Source organism: Diuraphis noxia, unplaced genomic scaffold, assembly GCF_037042655.1.
Source record: "Diuraphis noxia isolate RWA-SAM2 unplaced genomic scaffold, SU_Dnox_SAM2 contig0003, whole genome shotgun sequence".
Classification (NCBI taxonomy): domain Eukaryota; kingdom Metazoa; phylum Arthropoda; class Insecta; order Hemiptera; family Aphididae; genus Diuraphis; species Diuraphis noxia.
This window is the reverse complement of record NW_028301713.1, coordinates 64,184,512-64,209,823: the sequence shown is the minus strand read 5'-3', so window position 1 is coordinate 64,209,823 and position 25,312 is coordinate 64,184,512. Positions and strand designations below refer to the sequence as shown.

The 25,312-nt window shown below is 27.0% G+C and overlaps 1 protein-coding gene across 1 annotated transcript; it reads left to right on the top strand.

Annotated features, from left to right (window-relative positions):
* The first annotated feature begins 1,225 nt into the window (after window positions 1-1,225).
* Window positions 1,226-24,932, top strand: LOC107162744 (putative multidrug resistance-associated protein lethal(2)03659). The gene is made up of 27 exons (XM_089222221.1): window positions 1,226-1,265; window positions 1,516-1,586; window positions 10,431-10,514; window positions 12,996-13,106; window positions 13,177-13,311; window positions 14,546-14,759; window positions 15,866-16,088; window positions 16,157-16,313; window positions 16,406-16,544; window positions 16,653-16,763; window positions 16,891-17,172; window positions 17,243-17,407; window positions 17,597-17,718; window positions 17,776-17,873; window positions 17,941-18,026; window positions 20,125-20,507; window positions 20,569-20,858; window positions 20,948-21,027; window positions 21,756-21,906; window positions 21,989-22,095; window positions 23,135-23,258; window positions 23,339-23,509; window positions 23,601-23,728; window positions 23,798-24,043; window positions 24,175-24,347; window positions 24,434-24,674; window positions 24,741-24,932. The coding sequence occupies exons 4-27, from the start codon at window positions 13,000-13,002 to the stop codon at window positions 24,762-24,764; spliced, it is 3,957 nt and encodes a 1,318-aa protein (XP_089078347.1). The 5' UTR covers window positions 1,226-1,265; window positions 1,516-1,586; window positions 10,431-10,514; window positions 12,996-12,999; the 3' UTR covers window positions 24,765-24,932.
* The last annotated feature ends 380 nt before the right edge of the window (window positions 24,933-25,312 follow it).

Sequence of the window (25,312 nt, the reverse complement as noted above, 5' to 3'; positions counted from 1 at the left end):
ATAGGTATTTCTTATATCCAGTAATATTTATTTTGATTGATTGTTTTTAATCAAGGAGGAGACTTGCAAAAAGAAATATTTGCTATATTTGTAAATCATAAAATAAATAATAGGTTGAACAAGCGAAGACAACTTCAACTGGATAATGTAACAAATGACAGATTTTCTATTCCTTAGGGAAGTTGCAAATTCTACGAGGAAATGGAAAACAAAGAATGTTAAGAACGAAGATAGGTACGTTTTTCGTGTATAAAAAGGATACACCATAGTACATTGGTACAATGTCAATATGTATAACTATAGTACCTACACTATTTAGTGATTTCGATAAATTTAAAAATGTTATTATTGTTAAAACTATGAAGATTATAGTTTTCATGATTAAAACTCAAAATTAAATAGGTATAATTTAATGTGATTGCAAAGTTGTTTTTTTCAAATATATCAAATCATTTGTAAATATCTGCATTATGATTTAAATACAATACTAGATCTTTGTTTGATTGAATATAATCTAATTAACGATTATACAATATAATGGATAATTATTTATCATAGTAATACACAAATAGGGTGCAAATTGTTTTTGCTTTTGAGAATATCATCCAGAAGATACCATATCATGATCACGACAAGTAAATGTAGATGAATTATATTTTTATCGATTCATTAAATAATTTATAGGTATACCTATATGTCTATATATATTACGATAATTATTGATAGATAAGTGATAACTACATACATTTTTTTATTTCAATATTTCTACAATATATTGAATTGAATAACTAATAGCATTGATATTATTTATCCTAAATAATACCTCATTTTATTAATTATGTAATTATACAACATTATTTATTTTTAAATAGTAAGTTTATGTTTATTTTACGTATGTTTTGATTTATTATGATCATATCATATTAAATACTTATCTAATGAATGAAAATGTATTCTATCGATTATCGAATGTGTTGGATTATCGAATAATTCGATAGTGTCAATCACTATCGTACGCCACTATCGAAAATATTCTTGCATTCGTCTCTTTCACACTCACTCTCTCTCACTCACTGATCTAAGCAGCCGGCAGTCGCGGGATCGCCTGCGCGCCGGTTATTTGGTTTGCGAGTTCTCGAACCGCACTTTCCAACTGCGAGATGCAATGGTGGTAATCTTTGCTGAGCTTCGTTCAAGGTTCAACACGTTTTCACTGAGAGATTTACAAGTCTCCGATAACGGCAATCACGGCGCACGGGTTATCGGTTTGTATTGCTATTTTTTATCATTGTGGTGGAATCAAATCGCGGTTTCGGACACGACCAAAGAAATTTGTTTCCTGTAGCTATACCTATACTTCGCGATTTCGTTACATTCTGAATAAAATTCTGATTCGCAACAATGTTGTCGACGAGTGTAGGAATTGTCCACATGTTTTAATGCACCCTTAAAATAAAATATATTAAAAATATAGTATAAAATATAATATAGTATATAAAAATATTACATTAATAGGTACTTATAACTGTAATACCATCATTCGTCGTTCGTTCGGTCGTCAGCACCACCCGGCAGATTCAAAAACGGTAAGTACCAATATAAGTTTATTAATAGACCATAATTCTGTTTCAAGTGTTGGGACGAATGAAGTATATGATGTATATATAATATTTGGTAGGTATGCTATATTAGCGCAGAGAGAAACTACAATTTTGTACAATTTATTTACTCGGGAAATACACTAAATACGAAATGTCTAATGTGCATAACAGAATAATAATATAATGGCCATGATATGAAAATTCGTTTTTTTTTCAATTTATATCTTATTTACACATTTAAATTGATTTTTTTACTTTATCATTTAAAAAATAATCATTCAGAATGACTGAAATATAATTATGAATGAATATTATTTTTACCTACCTACCCGTATAATGTTATTTGTTGAAATATCTATATAGACAATAGACTATGAGGACGCTACATCAGCATATTATGTCATCTCCGTCTAACAAAATATGTACATCATCCCAAAGACTGTTTTGCGCGGGAAATAACCATTCGGGCTGTAATGAACTAAATAGATGTACAAAATAAGTAGTTGAGAACATCTGTGAAATATCGTTTTAATTTTGTTGATATCACTAATATGAAAAAGGTTCTTTTTGTTTCAAAATTCATTAATTTTGTGTTTTTAAAACTTGAATTACTTTTTTTGTAGCTCCGATATTGATAATTAAAAACGATATTTCAGAGTCAAAATTCTTTATTTTATGAGGTGGGGATTTGTTTCTTAGTTATGTCTGTAGCCTTCTCTGATTTTTCCGTGCTAAACAGTTTTTGCTATGTTATATATTTGTTAGACGAAGATAACACATACGAGTGTAGAGTCCTCTTATTATTTTTAGATCTGTTAGTTTAAAAGTGAGTAAATTAACCTCGCACAAAAATTAAAAGTAACATATTATCTAGGGTGGCTTATCATAGGCTTTTTATTATATTTTAATCCTTTTTTAAATTCTTTTTATAAGAAATATACAATCTATACTTAGTAGCACAATAGGTATATGTGATAAGTGACTTAAAAATTACATAGTAGACGTGATTAAGAAGTCACCCGCACTAGTGACCTCTTAGCATGAGGGGTGATTGTAAATGTTGATATACAAGAGATTAGGAGAGATAAGAGGTTATGTGAATTTTTATTGTAATAGATATTTTCATCATCTTATTTTCAGGTATCGTTGAGGATTATTAGGAAGCGTTAATGTATTTAAGTTATTAACTAATGGGTACGCACTTGTAAGACGGAGAGAACACATGGCTGGTGTAGTGTAGTCCTCTTAAGTTTCGTGGAATGCATGTTGCAATGAAGTTAATTAAGATTTTTCGGTGCTTAAGTATTTTTCGCATTTGATCACGATATGATCGTACCTATATGGCTATCGTATAGCATACTTGCATTTTAGATTCTGTTCTTTGGTGAGGACTGATGAATATATAATAAAATTCATTTGTTATATCATCAAATATAATAGAAGCGACAGCTATCAAAATCCCATTGATCACCGAAAAATATTTCTGTTGAAGTGTTGACCTTAAGCTGGAGGCTCGGCATGATTTTGGCAGCAGATGGCCGGTATGGTGTTGTAACCGTATCGCAATGCTTAATTTATTGCTTAATAATTAAAAATTATTTTTAAAAATTTAAATTATCAATATCACAGAAAAAAGTGATAACAGTCGGGACATGCTACAGATTTTAAATTACAATACGGTTACAACGTCATCATGCCGAGCCTCCACTGCCAACTTCATGCCGAACCTCCGGCAAAATGAAAACAAATCAATCAGCTGCTTGACTGTCGCTTCTATTATAATATTATTCTATGGTTATATCTAACTATCCAAGTATACTAAAGTAAATATTTATAAATATATGGTTTTCCTGGTTTATATGATTATTGTATTATATTTTTTAGACGTCTCTGTGATTATTTTAGTACAACTAATATATTACAATATTGATGTGACTTTATTTCCGAGAAAAGATTTCATATATTATAACAATTATACTATCAATATTATGTTTACACTTACAGCAAATAATAGTATACTTGGTATTGATATTTGGAAAACAGAGCCACAGAGGTAAATAATTGTTTTATTTTATTTATTGTTCACATATTTTTTTTTTTACATACACTAAGATTAATTTTCAATTTTCAATTAAAAGTTTAAAAATCTAGTAAGTTGTAGTTTTACTTTTAATATACCGAGTAGTAATTCATTGAATAATTTGTAGATGATGCATTAAACAAAACAAATATCATAATAATAATACAAATAAATTATTTACATTTATTTTTATAAACTGCAGTGTCACTTTTATTTTATGTTTTATTAAACATATAATTTGTACATATACATTCGTGTCTCGTATATATTCCAGTAAATATGAATGATTATAAACTCGGCTCAAGGCTCAAAGGTCTACAATAAACTCAGCTCGAATAAATTTCATTCTCTGATCTTATCATTTGTAATTAGTATTTAGGTTCCTTATAATATTTTTGAGAACGATAAATCAGAGGACAAAAGAGATTCTCATTATCCTCCAAAATTATTTTATTTTCATTTTCATTTTCGTTACTAAAAAATAAAAAGTATGGTAATTTGTTATAACAGCATTTGTACAATTTTATTACATAAATTAAAATGTCAATGTCAATTATGTAAATTGGTAATAACATGAATGCCTAGCCAATATCGTGAACGCATAGGAATTAATTGATAACGTAAGCAACGTTGTAAAAATCAAATATTATGTTAACACATTTACTACTGTGACTACTGACTAGGGAGTTACCTTTATGTTTAATATTGATAGACGATGTTGATAAATTTTTGTAGTGAAATATTTAAATTGAGTCAGAATTTTAATATTATGAGATAAATTATACCTAATATTACATAAATAAAATAAATGTCTCTGCCGGTAACATGTATACTGAATCTTTTTACGAGGATGCCACACCCGCAAATTATGTTGTCTCCGTCTTACAAACGTACAACATAGTAAAGATTATTTTGTACTGCAGGACAACTTTACTCCCTATGTATTTATAGTATAATTACCAGAATTCCACAAAGCATGAGAATAATTTTAGATCTGTTCTACGACTTTTTTATTTAAAAAAATTATCGGTCCCACTATGAAATATTTTGATTTACTTTAAAATTGTATTTTTAATGAATACGCGATTTATCTATTCAGGTGGCATTGCTAAGTTTCTTTTAATAACTTATTCTAACCTGTCAGCAATCATTAATTTTTAAATGTACTCTTTATATTTTTTGTACTGCACACATAGTAAATAATTTTAATAAAAAAAATAATCAATACAATTTATTAACGTATAAACATAATATCATATATGGAATTATATATTATTGGACAATATGTATTTATGAGCAAATCGTTCAATAATATGAAATGCAAGGTTAAATTGTGATGACACCCAGAACTCCGAGAATGTATATATTCTGAGAAAATTATATATAGTATATTTATATTAATTATTATAGTTCGATTGGAGTATGGGACATAAAAGTTATTTATCTCTTTGAACAGATAAATGGAGCATTAAACAGGAACGATTTTAAAATCTACATTTGTACGAGTATCTTTGCAAGACAGTTTATATTAGAGATTGCTATACTAGTTAATTGTTGTTCACTAATAATTGTTTTCGTGAATCTGCTTAATGAAGTATACATATTGTTATATTTCTGCAATCATAGCAAGTGAAGTCATATAAATTTATCAATTGTGGCCTTGTGGGTATTGCTTCACATGCTCACAGCACTACAATAGAACTATTTGGTAGTATCTGTTTGATTTTTTTTTAATAACTACAGATTTGTTAATTCTGTTTAGAAACCGTCAGTCGGCATATTGTTATAGTACCTTGGTACTTTAGTTTATTTAAATAATTTTTATTATATGATTTGTATTTATATAAGTTATTTATTTTTCTATGATTTTTTTTCAAAAACCAATGGCGTATATTATATAACAAGCAAGCAATGTGTACAAATTCAATGGTGTTAGTAAATTTGTAGCTTTTGGTAAAAAAAAATAGCAAAATAATATAATAAATATTGATATACTGTGATAAAGAACTAATCAACGAGTCCATGTATTAAAAACATATACCAAGAATAGTGATAATGTATTTATTCATTTATTTGTTAATTTAAACGGGCAAAGCTCAATAACAATTTTAAATGGAAACATAATAAGAAAATAATTTAAATAAATATAAATAAAATATTAAAATATAATAATATAACTTTTAAAATTAATAGATGCATAAAATAGAATATAATTAATAAAGTACAATAATAAGAGTAATTCAACATATATATAGGGTGTAATAATAAATTCATTTTTCAGAAAAAGAAGTAGGTATTGCCATTAATATTCAAAATTTAAAACACTAAAGCAGGGGACTTACCTGATTTTGATTCCATAGTATTTCCATTAATTCAAATATTTTAATCACCTATCGGAATATGGTATAAAGCAACATACTCACTTAATTAATTCAGGTTTCACAGAATACATATATTTCTACAAATTTATAAAAATCAACGATAACCCATTTTTACACAAAAGGCGATAAAGTGCAAGAAAATTACTCGGACAATTTGTTTTTATCAGCAAGAGGAAAAATTATAGGAAAATGTGTTGAGACCCAATCAGATTCATTATAGACAAAAGTACTCAAAGTGACAAACGATTTGATTTTAAGATTAATACGGAATACAAAAGTCAATTTCGTATTTTCCTAAATAAATAAATTAATGAATCATTACATAACAGTGAAAGACTGAAAGAAATATTATTGTTAGCTATTCATTTAATATTTCATAAGTTGACATTTTATTGAATTGAATAACACTTAAGATCACAAAACAAGGTCCGTTACATTAGCACTACCATCTTTAAAAAGCGGGTAAGTCGTGTATGTCGCTCTGCTGTACAGTAGGTTACAAGTGGGTTACTGTAATGGATGGAATTAAATTTGAATCCAATGATATTATATCATTGTATACAAAAAACGATTCTGAGCGAAGATGGTTTATCTGTCTAGGATATATTATAGATTATTAAAAATTTTCAAATCTTAGATTTAAAAAGAAAATTTTTTATGAATTTCTAGTTTGAAATAATTTGCGAATTTTCGTGATTTTTACATATGTTGTCAAAATTCAAACTTTGAATGCTTGTAAAAAAAAAATTGTGACTACGCATTTCTTTTATTTTTCAATTTTTATTGTAAAAATATATTATGGGCCTTGTATTAAATTTTCAAATCTTAGATATAAAAAGAAAATTTTTTATGAATTTCTAGCTTAAAATAATTTCTGTATTTTCGTGATTTTTACATATATTATGTTGTCAAAACTCAAACTTTGAATGCTTAAAAAAAAATTGTGACTATGTATTCCTTTTATTTTGCAACTTCTATTGTAAAAATATGTTAGGAGCCTTGTATTAAATTTTCAAATCTTAGAATTAAAAAGGAAAACTTTTATGAATTTCTATCTAAGATAATTTGAACATTGCCGTAATTTTTACGTATTTAGTCAAAATTTGAAATTTAAATGCTTATAAAAAAAAATCGTGCCAACGAATTTTTAATATTTTTTAATTTCTTTTGTTACAGTGTGTTAGAAGTCTTGTATTAAATTTTCAAGCTTTTCTACCGAACAAATCAATTTTTATCGATATTTATAGAAAAAAAAAACCTAAAAAAGTTGAAAAATTAAAATGTCAGTAAACAGCTCAAAACAACTCTAAATATTTTGAAAATTTTATCAAATATATAACACGCCTATATAAATATTCAGTCAAAATTTCAAGTATCTGTGGTAATTTGTTTTGGAGTTACACTAAAATAAGGAAATCGCTAAAAGTGAAAATCCAATGTTGTAAAAATTTAAATTTCAAATGCTCATAAAAATTTAATTTGAATTTCCGGTGGAATTTTTATTTGTGATAAAGATTGAAAAACTTGTAAGGAATCTTGTATTAAATTTTCAAATCTTAGATTTAAAAACTAAATTTTTTATGAATTTCTAGCTTAAAATAATTTGTGAATTTTCGTGATTTTTACGTATTTTGTCAAAATTCAAACTTTGAATGCTTATAAAAAAAAATTGTGACTATGAATTTATTTTATTTTTCAACTGCTATTGTAACAATATGTTAAGAGCCTTGTATTAAATTTTTAAGCTTTTCTGCCTAACAAATAAATTTTTATCGATATTAATTTAAAAAAAACTAATAATGATCGAAAATTTGAAATGCCTATGAATAGTTCAACTTAAGTCGAAATTTTTTGAAAATTGCATGGTGGATAGAATATACTTATATAAACATTAGGTGAAAATTTCATGTATCTATGGTCATTTGTTTTAAAGTTACATCAAAAACCAAAATCGATTTTGTCGAAAAATGAGTGTGCGTAAAATTTCCCGTTTTCCCTTAATTTTTAGTTTGTTTTATTATGTATCAATTATTTAGAAAAGTATTAAGAATTTTTTACTTTTGACCCCCCAAAGTACCAACTAGATTCACTTTCTGATCGAACGAGGTACTGAAGTCAAAAATCGAAGCATTTTTACTGCCCCAAAACGTGATGACAGACACAAAAAAAAAAAAAAAATCACACATCATGGTAAATCAATACATTCATCGCTCCGCTCAGAATCTAAAATCCAAAAAAAATTTATATCAACGATTGTTATTTAATTTGTACACATTTGTAATCCTAATATAAACTTTTGTTCAACTCTCTAAATCCAGCAAAAATAATTTTAACTAGGTAAATTTATATATTTTTCATACTCGCCATTATGTTAAGCTAAATAGATTTTTTTCTATAAAATTTATATTTTTAAGAATACTAGATTCGACATTTTGTTGTTTTTCACTGCATGGATTTGCTAATGGCATCGGACTTAATAATGTATGTAAGATATTCCCATTATTCCGAGCTACATGCATACGAATGGATGCTGGAGTAATTTTGTCAACCAGATTTAAACTTACATTAGATGCAATTTTTTTCCAAATATCCGAATGTATTCCAACTATTTCTAAATCAATAAAAATTAATGTTGGCATTTATTTCTGTATTGGTAATATTCAGTATTAATAATATTTTTAAGCTACAACAATTCATTCATGCAAAAAAGTATACCTACTTACTTTGTTTATTTTCATCAATAATTTTATAATCTCCTATTATTGAGCCTTTGGTTTTCTTCTCATCTCGATCTAAGTTCGAGGGTATTTAAGAAATTGTATTTTAAATTTAAATTAATTAAATTAAATTTGGTAATAATAATTATATATAATAATTAATGTCGGCGTTGAATTTTACAGTGCTTCACAAAAGTTAACATAAAGTGTTTAAGAGTTAAAATTACCTATATTTTATTATATAAAATATAAAACAAGTTACATTTTAATGGAAATTGTTTTGACAAATTAAAAAAATGTGTAATAGTATATTATGTTACGTATAAAAATCAATTGTATATAACATAATAACATGTAAATTATAATCTACAGGACAGTACTTCATGTCTCTCAACCAAAATAAATAATCGTATACTAAAAAATAATATCAAATGTATATTTGAAAGTTCTTTTAACTTATCAAAATGTTGTTTAAAATATCCTAATAAATATAATAAACCACTATAAAACACAATCAACTACTTTGATATCCTCAAACCATAAAAATTAAAATGTATACACGCGACTACCTTGCTGTACAATATGTTATGTTAAAATAAGGAGAGTTTGTCAATCCATTTATAGAAGAACTATATATACGATCGTATTGATAAAAATTATTGAATTAAATTTAGCCAAGTATCTGTATAGTTTGTTTGTATAGATTTTCCTTTGGGGGAGGGAGAACGTATACGTCAATTGTGGACTTTCCAGACATAGGTTATATTGCTGTGTATATTAATATACTTTTTTATTAGCTTAATTTAGTTAAATAATTTCCATCAATATGTATTCTAATAGTTTTTCTATAAATGGATTGATTAATTCTCCTTATTTTAACATAACATTTAAATTAAAATTTAGTACGAATGGTTATATTAGGATGACAAATGTGTATAGATGGAATAACAATCATTAGTATAATCGTTTTTTGGATTTTCGGATATGGTGGTGCTAATGTAACGGACCGCACAAAACATTATTTTATTAGGTAGTACAACGAACAGTGCAAATATTGTTGAGGGAATTGGTGATTGACAGTTATCTTACAAAACATACCAATCACTATCTCTACCTCTGTAACAAAAATTCTACATGTATGATTAAATATTTTTTATTTTGTTAATTTTGTAAAATATAATTGATGTGTGCAAGTTATTTTTTATACTATAACATAATCTAGTTGGTCATAAATAGCCTATGTGGTGTGGCTTTAGATAATATTTTTAATTTATATTTTGATAATAAGTAAATTGAATTTAATATTAAAATTATTAGAGAAAAATAGTTTCTTCTGAACGTAAAATTTACCATGCCATACATTTGCGAGTAGCGTTCTCATTATACAAATGTGAAATGTTATAACTATAATACGATCAACAGTGTAATATATTAGTTATTACATCTATACGCAAATAAATATAAATTTAAATATATGTATATATATATATATATTTTAGAAAACGGCATTTAAAGAAAATCTATTTTCATAATACCTAGTGCAATTAATAGAGCATCTACGCCATGAACAGGTTAGTTGTAGAAAATATTTTAAATATTCATTAGAATTCGTTTGCTTATCAATTATAATTATTATTAATTATTGTTTTAGGTCTATAACAGATGAAAATAGTGAAATAAAACGGCCTCTTAATCCAAGATCTAATGCAAATACATTTGAAATCATTACTTATAGGTAAACTAATTTAGTTATATTATATTTCAATATATTTTGTTTTGTAAGGTGCATTTAACCATTTAAATAGCAATTACTTTTATAAGACCTCGTAAATAAAAAGCACGGTTTTTACTTAGTACTCGTATAAAACTAAAAATATTCAATGAATATATTTTATGATAGGACATATAACACCTCATACGTAAAATATTTATACTAATTTATTTATTTCGTCTTAATATTTTATAATAAGTTAATCTGATGGTCATCGTCACGTACATATTACCATAACCTAACTATAATAAAATATAAATACATTAAGTAATGTATAAAATTACATAATTATAAATTTCAATAAATCACAGTGAGGTAAGTATAGAGTATTAGTTATCTGTAAAAGTATCAGTTTTATAGTCAAGTAAGTACTAGGTATCTATTCTGGTATACTTATAACTTTTGTTTCATTTCATAGGTTAGGTTTCATTTCATAAAAATGTAAGATAATTATTGTTTAAACAAACCATAATATGTCGATCATATTAAAATGTTTTGAAATGTAATAGTAAAAATATGCATGAAGTAAATGAACAAGTCAAATAAATATGTACAACTAAACTATAGATTTAATAAAAATCACATAACTAATGTGAGCTATATAATATCTACTAGGGTATAATAGTTAATAAGTAGAGTTATATATTTTCGTGATCGACAGTTATCACTCGCTAGTAATATACTTATAACAATATAACTTATCAGTTATCGATATATATGCGTATCGTGATTATTTACAATTTTCAAAGCACTATTTTTTTTTTTTATTATTATTAATTAAAAGACATCGGCGACAACGGCCAATAGTCGTAAATGTTACATTGATTACATTTTTTTTTTAAGTATCTTAAATATAATATTTTAAATTAAATTGTACAATTCATATTTTCTTAAAAACAAAGCACTATTATATGTAGTATTACTTAGCATAATATTATGTATATAATTTCAAAATTAAAATCAGTGATCGTCCCCAAAACATAAAAAGACCATAGTATTTAATATTTGTAATTTCATAATTCATATTATTATTATTATATATATTATGGTATCGTAAAATTTTGTATGGTACGTCGGTAGGTGGGATACTATGGGTGGTATAAATTCATTATATAGATTGGATTTAGTTCACTTTATAAACATTTTGGAATTCAGCGCCATTGCGTAGCAGTTATATGTGAGTGCGTTAGTGCTTATACATATAAGTATATAACTATATAAGGTATTATTTATTTATTTATACATAGGTATATATGTATTATATATATTATTACCTTATATTTTATGATAATATATGATGCATTAAATTTGCGAACGCCTTAAATATTAATATTTTTTAATCTATGATGTAGAAATAGTAGTACGTAGATAATACCTACTTTAATAGTGTAATTATTAAAATAAAATAATAAACACAGGTTAATATATTTTTTTTATTACTTGTTGTTATTCATCGTCAAAAACGTCTATTATACTTTATACTTTTTGACTCTGAATACAAGATTAAAAGCACTAGGTTTATTTTTTTTCAAAACACTTGATAATAATAATAACTACCTACATTTTCATATTATGCGATTTGTATTAGTATACCCATTATTTTTTTAATTATTATTAAGGGAAACCGTGGAAACATAGGCCATTGGGTATGGGGTGGTACGGTAGGGGTTATTTTTGCATATTTGTTTGTAGGTTTTTAAGTTGATAGGGTTGTAACACGTGTTTGTGTATGTGTGGCAAGGATATGTTGCTAAAAATCCCGGGTGGTCACCCATCCGGGAGCTAGCAACTGCGGCCGGTACGTACGGTCAGTGCGTTTCCGCAGATTGAGTGTACGACCACGCCTCACCAATACCATACCCATTAATCATTATTGTCTACTGTCTAATGAGTAACCATAAAAAATTCAATAAACATCAATGATTCTTTGATATTAAATTATTATTTGTTTTAAATTTAATTTTAAATTTGTATTAAAAGTTTTTCCAAGTAAAATATTATTTTTTAAGATGATTAATTTATATAATGTTTTTATAAATAAACGTATAGACAATTATTATTTTTAATAGAGAAATTATTTAATAAACTATAAGCAAATTAAACTAAAATGATTTATTATAACTTATAAGTTATTATTAAATCTATTAATTATATATAATATATAAATCTATATAAGTGAAATACAATTGCATTTAGTATTTTACATAGGCACATCAATATTTTGTCTCGCATTAACCTAGCCGTTATTTTTTATTATTTTTTAAATTTTGAAATAAATTTTACTTATTACTATTATAGATACTTAACGGCTAATAGTATAATATTATAGATTTTAGACCTACTTTTAAGTATGTGGATTTTGTTCTATAATTGCAATAAATAATTATATAAATAAAATTAGTAAATCAAGTTAATATGAAATTTGACTAATTAGGTTTTGTTTAGATGGATGTTAGACCTGTTTAAAACCGGACGAATCAGAGATTTAGATGAAACCGATTTGTACACGACATTGGACGATCAGATATCATCATCGTTAGGCGATAAATTAGAAAAGTAAATTAATTGAAATTCAAAGTCATATTTTTTATATTTATGATAAAATTAATTTTTGATTTGTTTTTAGGGAATGGCGTTTAGAATTGACCAATGCATACTCTAAGAATCGTACCCCTAATCTACTGAGAACTTTGATTAAAATGTTTGGCTATAAATATATATTTATTGGATTTATATTTGCTATCTATGAAATTATTTTTATGTAAGAACCATGTCTGTTTGTTATACTTTTTAATAAATAGAGTCTAGAAATTTATAGATATTAGGCTTTACCGGCGACCGTGCTTGATATTATTGTTTATAATCAGTAGCGTAGTCATGGGGGGTTTGGGTTCAACCCCTTCCCCTTGGCCTAAGAGAAAAATAATACAGTGATAACTCATTAGTTTTTATCGTATAATGCAGTGTCGCAGTGATAACACATTAATATACATTAGGTACCACAAAAACATAGAACGTTCTATGACGAAAATGAAGTACGAATCCGAACGGTTAAACGATTTTAGTGATGTCCTGATGTGCAAAAGATAAATAACCCCTTAGATAATACCTGGCTACGCCACTGCTTATAATAATGTAGGACGTAGGTGCATATTATACTTACATATATTTTGTGAACTTGTTTCCCATTATTTATGCTGGCGGACGTATTTCTTATGTACTATGTGTGTTTTCTGTAAAATATGATATACACAGTGGCGGCTCGTGAGTTTTTAATGAAATAGTACATATCCAAAAAAATATTACCAATATCATAAATATTATAAATCGTAATAAAAAATTGTTTACAAATTTTAGTTATTTACAAATTAGATACCTTTTATTTTGTTGAATATGATTGTTGTTTTGAATTTCTGATAGTGAATAATGATCAAGTAACATTATCAGCTGATAATCGAAATATAATTAATGAATGAGAGTAAAAATAAATTATAATGTCTATGCCGACACAGAATAGATAAATGCCGACGTACAACGGCATTGCGACGTCGAAAATAATTCGCTGAAAACAAGTTATTTGGTTATGTGCACAAAACAAATATGCACATCAATTTCGTTATAACGCGGATTGCGTATTTTGACTGGTTTTAATTTTACACTGTACAAATGTGCAGAGCGATTGTGTGCACTACTGCACCATTTCAATACACACCGATGTCGTTCCGTCGCGGAAAACCGCCTGACTGCTGACTGTTTGGCTTCGAAAAATCCCAATCCAAATATTATATTATTTTCTTAATATTCTTAATTTATATTATTATATTTTGAAAAATAATCTTAATAATACAGGTACTTAGTTGTATTATTATGATTTATGTTTTAAATTTTTCTTGGACTTGGGTAGGTAGTGCACATATACACGAGCCTCCACTGGATACTCAGTATTTTTATGACGCTTTCGTGTGATGTACAACCTGTTGTTATATGGTTTATAGAGGATCTATGCCACTACTAGTTGGCGGGTTATTGGCATATTTCAACCCAGATGATGGTTCCAGTACTACTGACTTGAGACATGCATACATGTATGCATCTGGTATACTATTTTCTTTGTTAATTACAATGGTATTAAAACATTTAAGTATTGAAAAAAACTTATTATGTGCGATGAAGATCCGAGTTGCTTGCTGTTCTATCATATACAGAAAGGTAAATCTCATATTGTGATAAGGATAACTGATAAGTATCAATTATATTGGAATTTCGAAGTCAAAGTTTTAAAAAACATTAATAACTATAACAGTTTATTTAGCGTGTTTATAGGTAATATTTTATTTGTTGATTAATTATCTCAGTGGTCTTCAACCTAATAACGGTCCGCGTGCCGGTTCCGGTCCACCCAGTTTTTCGAATCGACTCGCCAAGCTAATTTTTTTTAAATATATCTTATATAGGAATATTATGAATTACTAAAAATACTTACACATTTAAAATCACGTTTCTTCTCTATCCCTATCTAAAAATGTTTGGCTCTTGATGCCGAAGCGTATCGCAGATTTGGACCATCATAAACAAAGGTTGGAGACCTCTAAATTGTCTTATTATAATATCTATGTAGTTTTGACGTGTAACAAATGACAAAATATAGACATATATATTAATATTTTATAGTAAATTATCAAGTTGATCCAACGATTTAAAAAAAAACCATTCAAATATTTATTTAACTGTATGTGACAATAATGATATTATAAATCGACCATTGACATTTTTTGACGGAGATTTAATGTTTGAATCTTGACAAGATTAAGTAATTTCATGATTATAATGTTATGGTTAATTTTGGTAGCTACTTATGGATCTCGTGAATGTTTGAAAGAAAGAAACAAATAAAATAAAAATGGACATTAATATTAAAATTATATATCACAACTTATTATACAATGAAAATTATTGTATCTGTGAACGAGATAAAATGTCGTAGGTACATGTTCCCATGGATTATTTTCAAGAACGTTTCCTTGTTAGCTAAAAATGTATTACCACACACCTATCACCAAAAATTAAATTGCGCACCCTTGTAATATATTTGTCTATAACATCTAACTGATAAAAAATAATGTCTAACAATTTTAATATTATAATACCTATAAGGTATAATTACATTATAACTTTATATTACTGTAAATTATTAGATACCTTCAACTGTACTTTCATATTATATTATAAACGGAGGTATTATTGGTTGTATTTTTAAAACAAATAACATAATATAAAAAATAATGTTTGTTATTTACTATATTTATTTTAACCAGGCATTGTGTTTAAGTCAAACTGCTCTTGGCGAGATCACTGTCGGGCAAGTAATAAATTTAATATCAAATGATGTTAGTCGATTTGACTTATCATTTACATCAATGCATTATATATGGATTGGTCCCATGCAAACAATTGTGGTCACATATTTTTTGTGGAAGGAAATTGGCGTATCATCAATAATTGGATTATCTACGTTTTTATTTTTTATTCCTTTCCAATGTACATTGAAAAATATTGGGAAAATTACCATGTAATAATTATTAGCAAACTGTTTATTTCATTTTCAGGTTGGTTGGGTAAAAAATTGTCCGAATATCGATTAAAGACTGCTAAAATTACCGATGAAAGAATTCATTTAATGGACGAAATAATTTCGGGAATACAAATAATCAAAATGTACACTTGGGAAAAACCTTTTACAAAACTTATACAGCATTCTAGAAAGTTTGTGATATTATTTTAAAATATTAATTATTATTCTATTTTTGCTATAATAATACATGTTTTAATTCGTATATTGATGTTGTTACCTATAGAAAGGAAATTAAACAAATTCGAAGGGCTTTATTTCTAGGAGTTTTAAATTTTTCGTTTCAAATAGTTCAAACTAGACTTCAACTCTTCATTAGTATTTTATCATTCATGTTACTTGGAAACGAAATCTCAATCAGAAAAGTAAAATGCTATGAATAATTTCCTAAATACCGAAAGTGTACCTTTAACGATTATTATTTTATTATAAAACAGATAAATAAATTATAGGTACCTACTCATTATTTTTAGGTTTTTGTCGTAACTGCATTTTACTCTGTATTGCAACAACCAATGTCGAAGTTATTCGGTCGAGGTTTATCGCAATTAGCTGAACTGAAAATATCTGTAAAACGCATACAGGTACGTAAATAGATATGAATTTTCAGATGGTTAGAATGTATGTTTTAATCTTGATGTATGTAATTAATATGCATATTAATTATAATAATTTTCTTATTTATACATTTTTTATGAAATTGTTGTGCAGAAATTTATGTTGCTTGAAGAAAAAGATAGCGAAGTCGCAAATCTCTCAAAATTTGCAGTCAAACCATTAATAATTAATGTTATAGAATCGGACATTAATACAGATAATATTGATTTTGATATTGAAACAAACAGTGAATGTTTGAATAGTTTTGGTATAGTTATTTCGAATGCTAGTGCAAAGTGGACAGACACGCAAACGTGTAATACTTTAAAAAACATTAATCTAAATATCAAATCAAGACGATTGGTAGCAATTATCGGACCAGTAGGAGCTGGAAAAGTGCATAAAATCTGCATAATTTATCATTTGTATAACTGTTAATTATAAAAAAAAAAAAAAATGATTACAGAGTTCATTATTACAAGCGGTTTTACGTGAATTGCCGCTTACAGCAGGCAAAATATCGATGTGCGGTAAAGTGTCTTATGCATCACAAGAACCATGGCTGTTTGCCGGCACTGTTCAACAAAATATACTTTTTGGTTCACCGATGGATAATGAGCGTTATAAACAAGTAAAAATTGAAAGTTAATAATTAATATTAAATATTTAACTTTAATATTATATTAAAAAACTAAGTTCATGTAGGCTAACAATTTATATAGTTGAAGCCTTTTACCAAATGTCCAATAAGTATTTATATATAAATATTATATAAAATATTCACAATAATACATCTTCTTACAAATTGGTTATGAATTAGGTTGTAAGTGTATGTGCATTAAAAACTGATTTTAAACAGTTTCCATATGGTGACAGAACTTTGGTGGGTGAAAAAGGTATTACCCTAAGTGGTGGCCAGAGAGCGAGAGTAAATTTAGCTAGGTGAGTAACAATTACAAAATAAACTGTAAATAATAACTTCAACGTGTTTGGGTTTAGAGCGATTTATAAACAAGCGGATATATATTTATTGGACGATCCTTTGTCGGCAGTTGATACAGCAGTTGGCAGGCATTTGTTTGAGAAATGCATCAAAGGTATAATTTTATACATTTTTTTTTTTTTTTAATTTAACACTACAATAATTTTATTTCTGTTTAATAGATTATCTCAAAGAAAAAACATGCGTTCTTATCACTCACCAAGTACAATACTTGACTGATGTCAGTCAAATAATTATAATGGACACTGTTAGTATATACCTAAAAACAGAACGCTCAAATACACCGGAAAATCTTAAGCGGATCGGTGGCGGACAGTTTTTAATGTGTTTAAATTAGGCAATTTTCAAATTGCATGAATGCAAGTCTTGTAAATGTGTAGGCACTAGGCAGTAGGTAATTAGTGTGTATGACTGCGTGCAAAAGAAATAACAGAACGCTCTTGGCGCTCTTGCTCACTATCATCGTGTAGATATCACCACCTCGGCGAGCGTGCGTGAACAGTATAAACAATTTAATATTTTCATTTACATGTACTTTTTGTCTATCCAACCGATCGATCTAATAAATAATAATGTGATAATATTTTAAAAAGTTGATCTGTATTCGTTACAATGTTTGTATGAGATCGGTCAATTCACATTTTAAGATTTCTAATTTAAATTCCGAATAATTAACGTTTGAAAATTATGGAATTTCTAAATATTCAAACTAAATTTATAGTTGTTGGGGGATGAAACTGGAAAAGTGGGCTGACCAATCTCAAGTAGATACAATAGCAAATTAAAATCAGTTTTAAAAGTTAATACTATAATAATATTAGGTCGATCAATATGATGGATAGAGATTGGTATGATTTGGCTAGAATAACTATCTGCTGCTGATCCTCTTAAATTATAAATCAAATGCACCGTTGAATATTTACAGATAATAAAGATACTAAATAGTATACTAACTTTAAGATAATCACTCTAAGCAAACAATACATAATTAAATATAATAAAGTATAGGTACAAGGTACTTATAATTTCCTGTAGTAATTTTAATTTAATTTGAACTGTATTGAAAATAATTCAGAAAAAAACTATTTACCTATAGACAGAAGAAATTTTTGATTTTTGAAATTATTTTTTTTTTTGAAATGCCTATAAAAAAAAATGTGGTTATCCAAAAAATCTTTAAAATTTAATATAAGGTTTATTATAATTTTTACTTGTCGTATTAAAAAAAAAAAATCAAAAATCGTTACAATTTTTAATATAAGCATTTATTATAAAATTCAAATGTTTAAGAAATATGTCAAAATCGTGAAAATTTGCATGGAATTATGAAGTTGAAAATTACCTAAGGTGAAAAATCCAACACAAGGTTCTTCATAACTTTGTCTTCAAATAACTGTAAAAAATAAGCTCCAGAGTCGATATAGAAAACATTTGTGAGCGTATAAAATGTATATTTAAATATTGTGTGCGTATAACATATAATAAGTTTAAACATGGGTAATATAATATATCCTAGATTGACAAATCATCTCCGTTCATTTTTTTTCGTATATAATGATACCTGTCATTGCATTCAAATTTAACACATCTATCTACTATACAGCAAAGCGATACCCACTTGCCCACTTTTTTATAAGTGTTTTTAAAGTTCAACATTTGTCGAAATTCACTCAAAACCATAATATTTGAGACAAATATATAGGCATAATAATTAACAGATAATTATTTTATAATAACTACCGTGGTCTTGGCTAAAATTAGTTATATCTACCTATTACTTATAGAAAGTAAATGACTCTTGTGGAACAGGCACCTATCCAAATTATATATGAATTATAAAATATTTTTAGAAAATGTGTAGAAGCCAGAGCACACCGTCTCTTCTCAGAAACAATTTTTTGTATGCAATGATTCATCATTGTTAACTAAAATTTAACACATATATTATTTACATTGAGTGCAGTGACTATCTGAATGTTAAATTACATTCAAAAGCAGTAGAGTGACATCCCGGTTTTTGTATTAAAATAATATTAATTTGTAAATTTTTAATTGAAAAACATCTCCTTTAGTATGTATTATGCTTATATATTAATCTTTAATTAAATGATATAATATCATCGTTTTAGTGGGATAATTTCGATGTTAAAATTATACGTAAATTATATTTTGATAATAAAAATAAAATATTGATTAGCGTAATTGCAGATGTATACAATTTTGTACCAAACATTTCGTTCAAAATTGTTTACAAAGCTTAAAAAGTAAAAACAATATGTACATTTTTTGGATTTTTGATTTTCAGGGTGTTAATCCTACAATTTTTTTGTTTGTTTTTATTTTAGGGAAGCATAGTAGCTGAAGGCTCTTATCAAGAACTACAAGCCACCACTTTTGAGTTTGCAAAATTACTTGGATCTTCGGATGATACAATATCAAATGAGCTAAAATATGATACCATCAACAGTTCGAATGAACATTTGGTTTCAACATTGTTTGATGGTTCTAACAAAAGTATTTCATCGTCTCAAAATGATATGAATATTAGCGGAGCTCTAGCTGCAAAATTAAATAATACGGACAAAAGGTCATCTGGCAGTGTTTCGATTAATGTTTATAAATCGTATTTATCTGCTAACAGGAGTGTTATTAAAGTATTTTTTTTACTTTTTTGTTTTATTCTTACCCAACTATTGACCAGTGGTTGTGATTATTGGATTAGCTTTTGGTATTGTAACGATTAAAGAAATAAAATGTACAAATTTATTTTTATGTATGTGCATTTTTAGGATAACTCGTGAAGAAGATATTTTGCATGATACAATTAGTTATAATGTATCAAATAATAATGGTACATTATCGTCAAATGATTCGTCCAGTACATCAATGTTTTCGTCAAATTTTCGTCAAAACTGCATGATCTTATACGCCGTTATAATATTTTTTTTGATTATAATCATTATCGTTAGGACATTGTCTTACGTATCGTTCTGTATGAGAGCTTCAATAAATGTACATAATCAAATGTTCGATAGGTTTATTAAAGCCACGATGTTTATCTTCAACACGAAGTCTTCTGGTAATTATTTAACCTTACCTAATATAACTATATTTCAAACGGTTTAGAATATAGCGTATTATGTCATATGTACATTTTTTTTTGTTCAGGTGACATGTTGAATCGTTTTTCAAAGGACATCGGAACTGTCGATGAACATTTGCCATACATTATTTTTGATTGTTTGCAAGTAAATATTAAATATTTTATTTAAGATTGTGTGATTCCGACTGTTTTTAATAGTTTATTTGAAGGAGTTCAATATGTAAAAATCATCCTATGTTTTGCAAGCGCGTCATTTAAATGTGTGTGTATTTAATGATTGAGTGAGTAAAACTCAATGACTGCAGCATATACCTCTCGTATGCACTCAAAAAATAAGCCAACCTTTAGTTAGCAAGTAATAATTTTTACCTCAATGTATTTAAATAAGAAATAAAAAAGTTTAAAATTAAAATATGAGATGACCAACCTTCATTTCGATTACATTTTTAGATTTGTATCACATTACTAGTTTAATTGTATGCCTATGAACAAAATATGGCAGGGGTGGTCAAACGAGGATATCCCCCCTCAAAATCTTTGTTTTCAAAACTTATAAAAATTATAGAAATAGTAATATTTTTTTATATATAAGTATTTATTAAGATAAAACTATTCACAATTTTCGATATCAAAATCAAAATCTAAAACAGCTATAAAATTAGTCTCTCCCCATGATCAAATTATTTGAATAACGCTGAAAATGGGAATGTTTGGTAAAAAAAAAATCACTTGGTTTTGAATCCCTTAACACGCCAATCATACCTATATGCTCACTATAAATGATATATTTAATAAATATAAAATATAAAATAATACAATACAGAGCATATTGAAGTAATTAATTGTTTGTTTTTCTATATTTTCAATATCTAGCTACTAATGTTACTTTTGGGTATCATATTTATTGTTGGATTTGTTAATATTTATCTCATGGTACCAACATTTATTGTGATAGTATTATTTTATAAGATTAGAGTTTTCTATTTACCTACGTCAAGAGGTATCAAACGGTTAGAAGGAATTAGTAAGTATATTTTGTGTATAGTAAATAATCAACACTATTTGACAATTTAACATGTAATTTTTATTTACACAATTTTAAATAGCACGAAGTCCTTTATTTGCTCATATGAAAGAAACATTACAAGGTTTAACAACGATAAGGGCACACAAAGTAGAACAAATTGTAACCAATGAATTTGACAAACATCAAGTGAGTAATTAGTTAATACACTAAGTTAATTGTATGTATATATTATATATTATTATAATAGTTAATCATTTTTAATTAGGGCGAAGTGATGATTGTGTATTTTTCTTAAAATAATGTGTATTTTATGTTTGTTGTTTAACTTTTTGCTTTTATTTGTATCTGTAGACACTTCTTATATTCTGGAGTTATTTAAATTGGATTTAAATGGTATCTAAATGAATCAAGTGCTAATCTAGTGTAACGTGGTCGGTTATTATAGATATAATTACCGTAGCCAGGCCGCCAGGGGTAGATATATATAGGTATATACAAACAGGATCTTAAATATATTTAAATAACTAGGATATCCTTTCAGTTATCATTAAGTTTTATTATATATTAAACACTTACAAATAATAATACTCACAAGCTATATAAATTATATTCTATCCTACTATTTTACTGTATCGTAGTTATATATACGGAGTTCGATATTCATTGAGCGTTGAGGTGATGAAGTCTAAGGTACACAACGAACTAACTTACTTCATACATGGTGTGTATTGCCTGTATTGGCCATAGGCCTTACAATTATGAGTGTGTGTTAATATTATTGTATTGATCAGCAGTTGATCGTACATAATGTTAAGTGTGAAGACGTTTTAGTACATATACATATACTTAGGTATCATGTAACATATTATAATTGTTACACTAGTTATAGTCATTTAAATTTTTTTTAAATTTTTTTTCGTTTCAAAAAGCTAGACAATTTAATACTTGATCCATCATAAGTTATTTTTATTGCGACCCCCCCAACAAAATGCTAATGGCCATAGTGTCGATGTTTATGACCAATAAAAAATATACTATATTATAGTGTCTCCAGTCAGAATCGATTTTTACCGTATAAAATAATTTATCAATTAATTAAAATTCATTAACACATTCGTCACAGTCATCTACTCAATATCGAGTTACACTCAGCAGTCGAAACCTCTATTATATCAACAGACTAACTTCCCCTGATTTTTATATAATTACTTTTTACACAATTTAGGACTTACATTCTTCAGCTTGGGATATGTTTATTTGTGCGAATCAAGCATTTGGATTTTGGTTGGATCTATTCAGCATTATTTATATAGGTATTGTAATATTCAGCTTCTTCGCGGTAGAACAAGGTGTGTTTGAAATATTTTAGACAAATGAATGTCATTTATTATATTGTTATTCATAAAGGTTGTTCTATATATTCATTTAGATCATTATGGAGGAAATATTGGTCTAACTATTACTCAAACGATTAGATTGACTGGAATAACCCAATGGGGAGTAAGACAATTATCGGTATTAGAAAACCAAATGACTTCTGTCGAAAGAATACTTGAATACACAAATTTACCACAGGAAGCTGATTTTCAAACTCCTTCTGGTACCTACCTATGATAAAATTTATAAAATAATACTCCAAATTGTTTATAAATTACATTATTATAAATTATTGTTGTTTAATTGTTCTTCAGAAAAAACACCTCCCAAAGAATGGCCTTTTTTGGGAAAAATTGAATTTCAAAATTTTAATCTTCGTTATAGTCTAGATTCACCATACGTGTTAAAAAATCTCAACTTTCAAATACAGCCGATGGAAAAAGTAATCATAGAAATTCCATTTAATTTTTACTCAATATAGTAATATAATGGTTATGTTACATTTATTTAGGTAGGAATCGTTGGTAGGACCGGTGCAGGAAAATCGTCCATTATCGGAGCATTGTTTAGATTTGCTCTCAATGAAGGATCTATTATTATCGATGATATAGAGATACATAAGTTGGGATTACATGACCTGAGATCTAAGTTTTCCATCATCCCCCAAGAACCTGTTTTGTTTTCAGGAACAATGCGAACAAATTTAGATCCATTTGATGAATACCCTGACCTGGTTCTTTGGAACGCTTTATATGAAGTAATTATACCTTATATTGTTTAATATTTATTTAAATGTTTTATTTTTCAGTTTACATTGAGTAATGAGTTTGAATATTATAGAGTTTAATTTGAATATGATCAAAAACTGTTATTTTATTATTATTACAGGTGGAACTTAAAACTGTTGTTGAAAGTTTGCCTGGTGGTTTAAACACAAAAATGACTACTTTTGGTTCTAACTTCAGCGTTGGCCAAAGACAGTTATTATGCTTGGCCAGGGCTATAATTCGAAATAATAAAATCATAATATTGGATGAAGCTACTGCCAATGTCGATCCACAGTAATAAATACTCCAATTAATTGTTATTGTCAATTATATTTTATAGTTATAATTATTTATATCCTATGTCATTTTTTGTCTCACAGAACCGATGTGTTGATTCAAAATACAATTAGGAATAAATTTAAATTATGCACAGTTTTAACAATTGCTCACCGATTGAATACTATTATGGATTCTGAACGAGTACTTGTTATGGACGCGGGTACAGTAGTTGAATTTGATCATCCATATAATTTATTGAAAAAGAAAGATGGAGTTTTTTACAAAATTGTAGAAAAAACGGGAATAGTTACATCTGAATTATTGCATGATATAGCTTCCAAGGTACCTATTGAATTACTTGTTATTTTTTCTAACTGCATTTTTATGACTTTTAATTTATTTGTTTAGAGTTTTAAAGTTCAGATGAAATGAAAATTTGCAATCAATATAACTGTAAAAAGGTAATATATTCAGACACCTGCGGTCTTCAATAAAAATATTGTTTAATATTTTTTATATGTGTACATGACATATATATATTAATGTGTAACTTTTATAGAGTCTTTGGTGATAATATAAATTCTTATTTTACTAGACAAATCTAAAATTGTTTTTGTTATATAGCTCTACATATTATGTAGCAATAATATACCCATCGTTGTTTTTAAATCATTTTATTTCAATAGTAGATCTTATCAAGTCACACTTCGGGATGTCATTGATTACAAAAATACAATTCCTTAAGTTTAGTTTTGACTGATTAATAAAATTAAAAAACTCGTTGCAAGCATAAAGTGTCGAACTTCGTCGTCGGTTGCACTGCTGCAGTATCGTTGGAAGTGTTTTCGTAACGCCTATGATCTATAAACGAAAATAAATTGCTACGGTGCTGAGTAGACAGAGACATGATTCTTGGGAAATTCACTGATAATTTTTAACTGTATGTTTAATGGATTGGCATCGAAGTACGTCGATTGCAC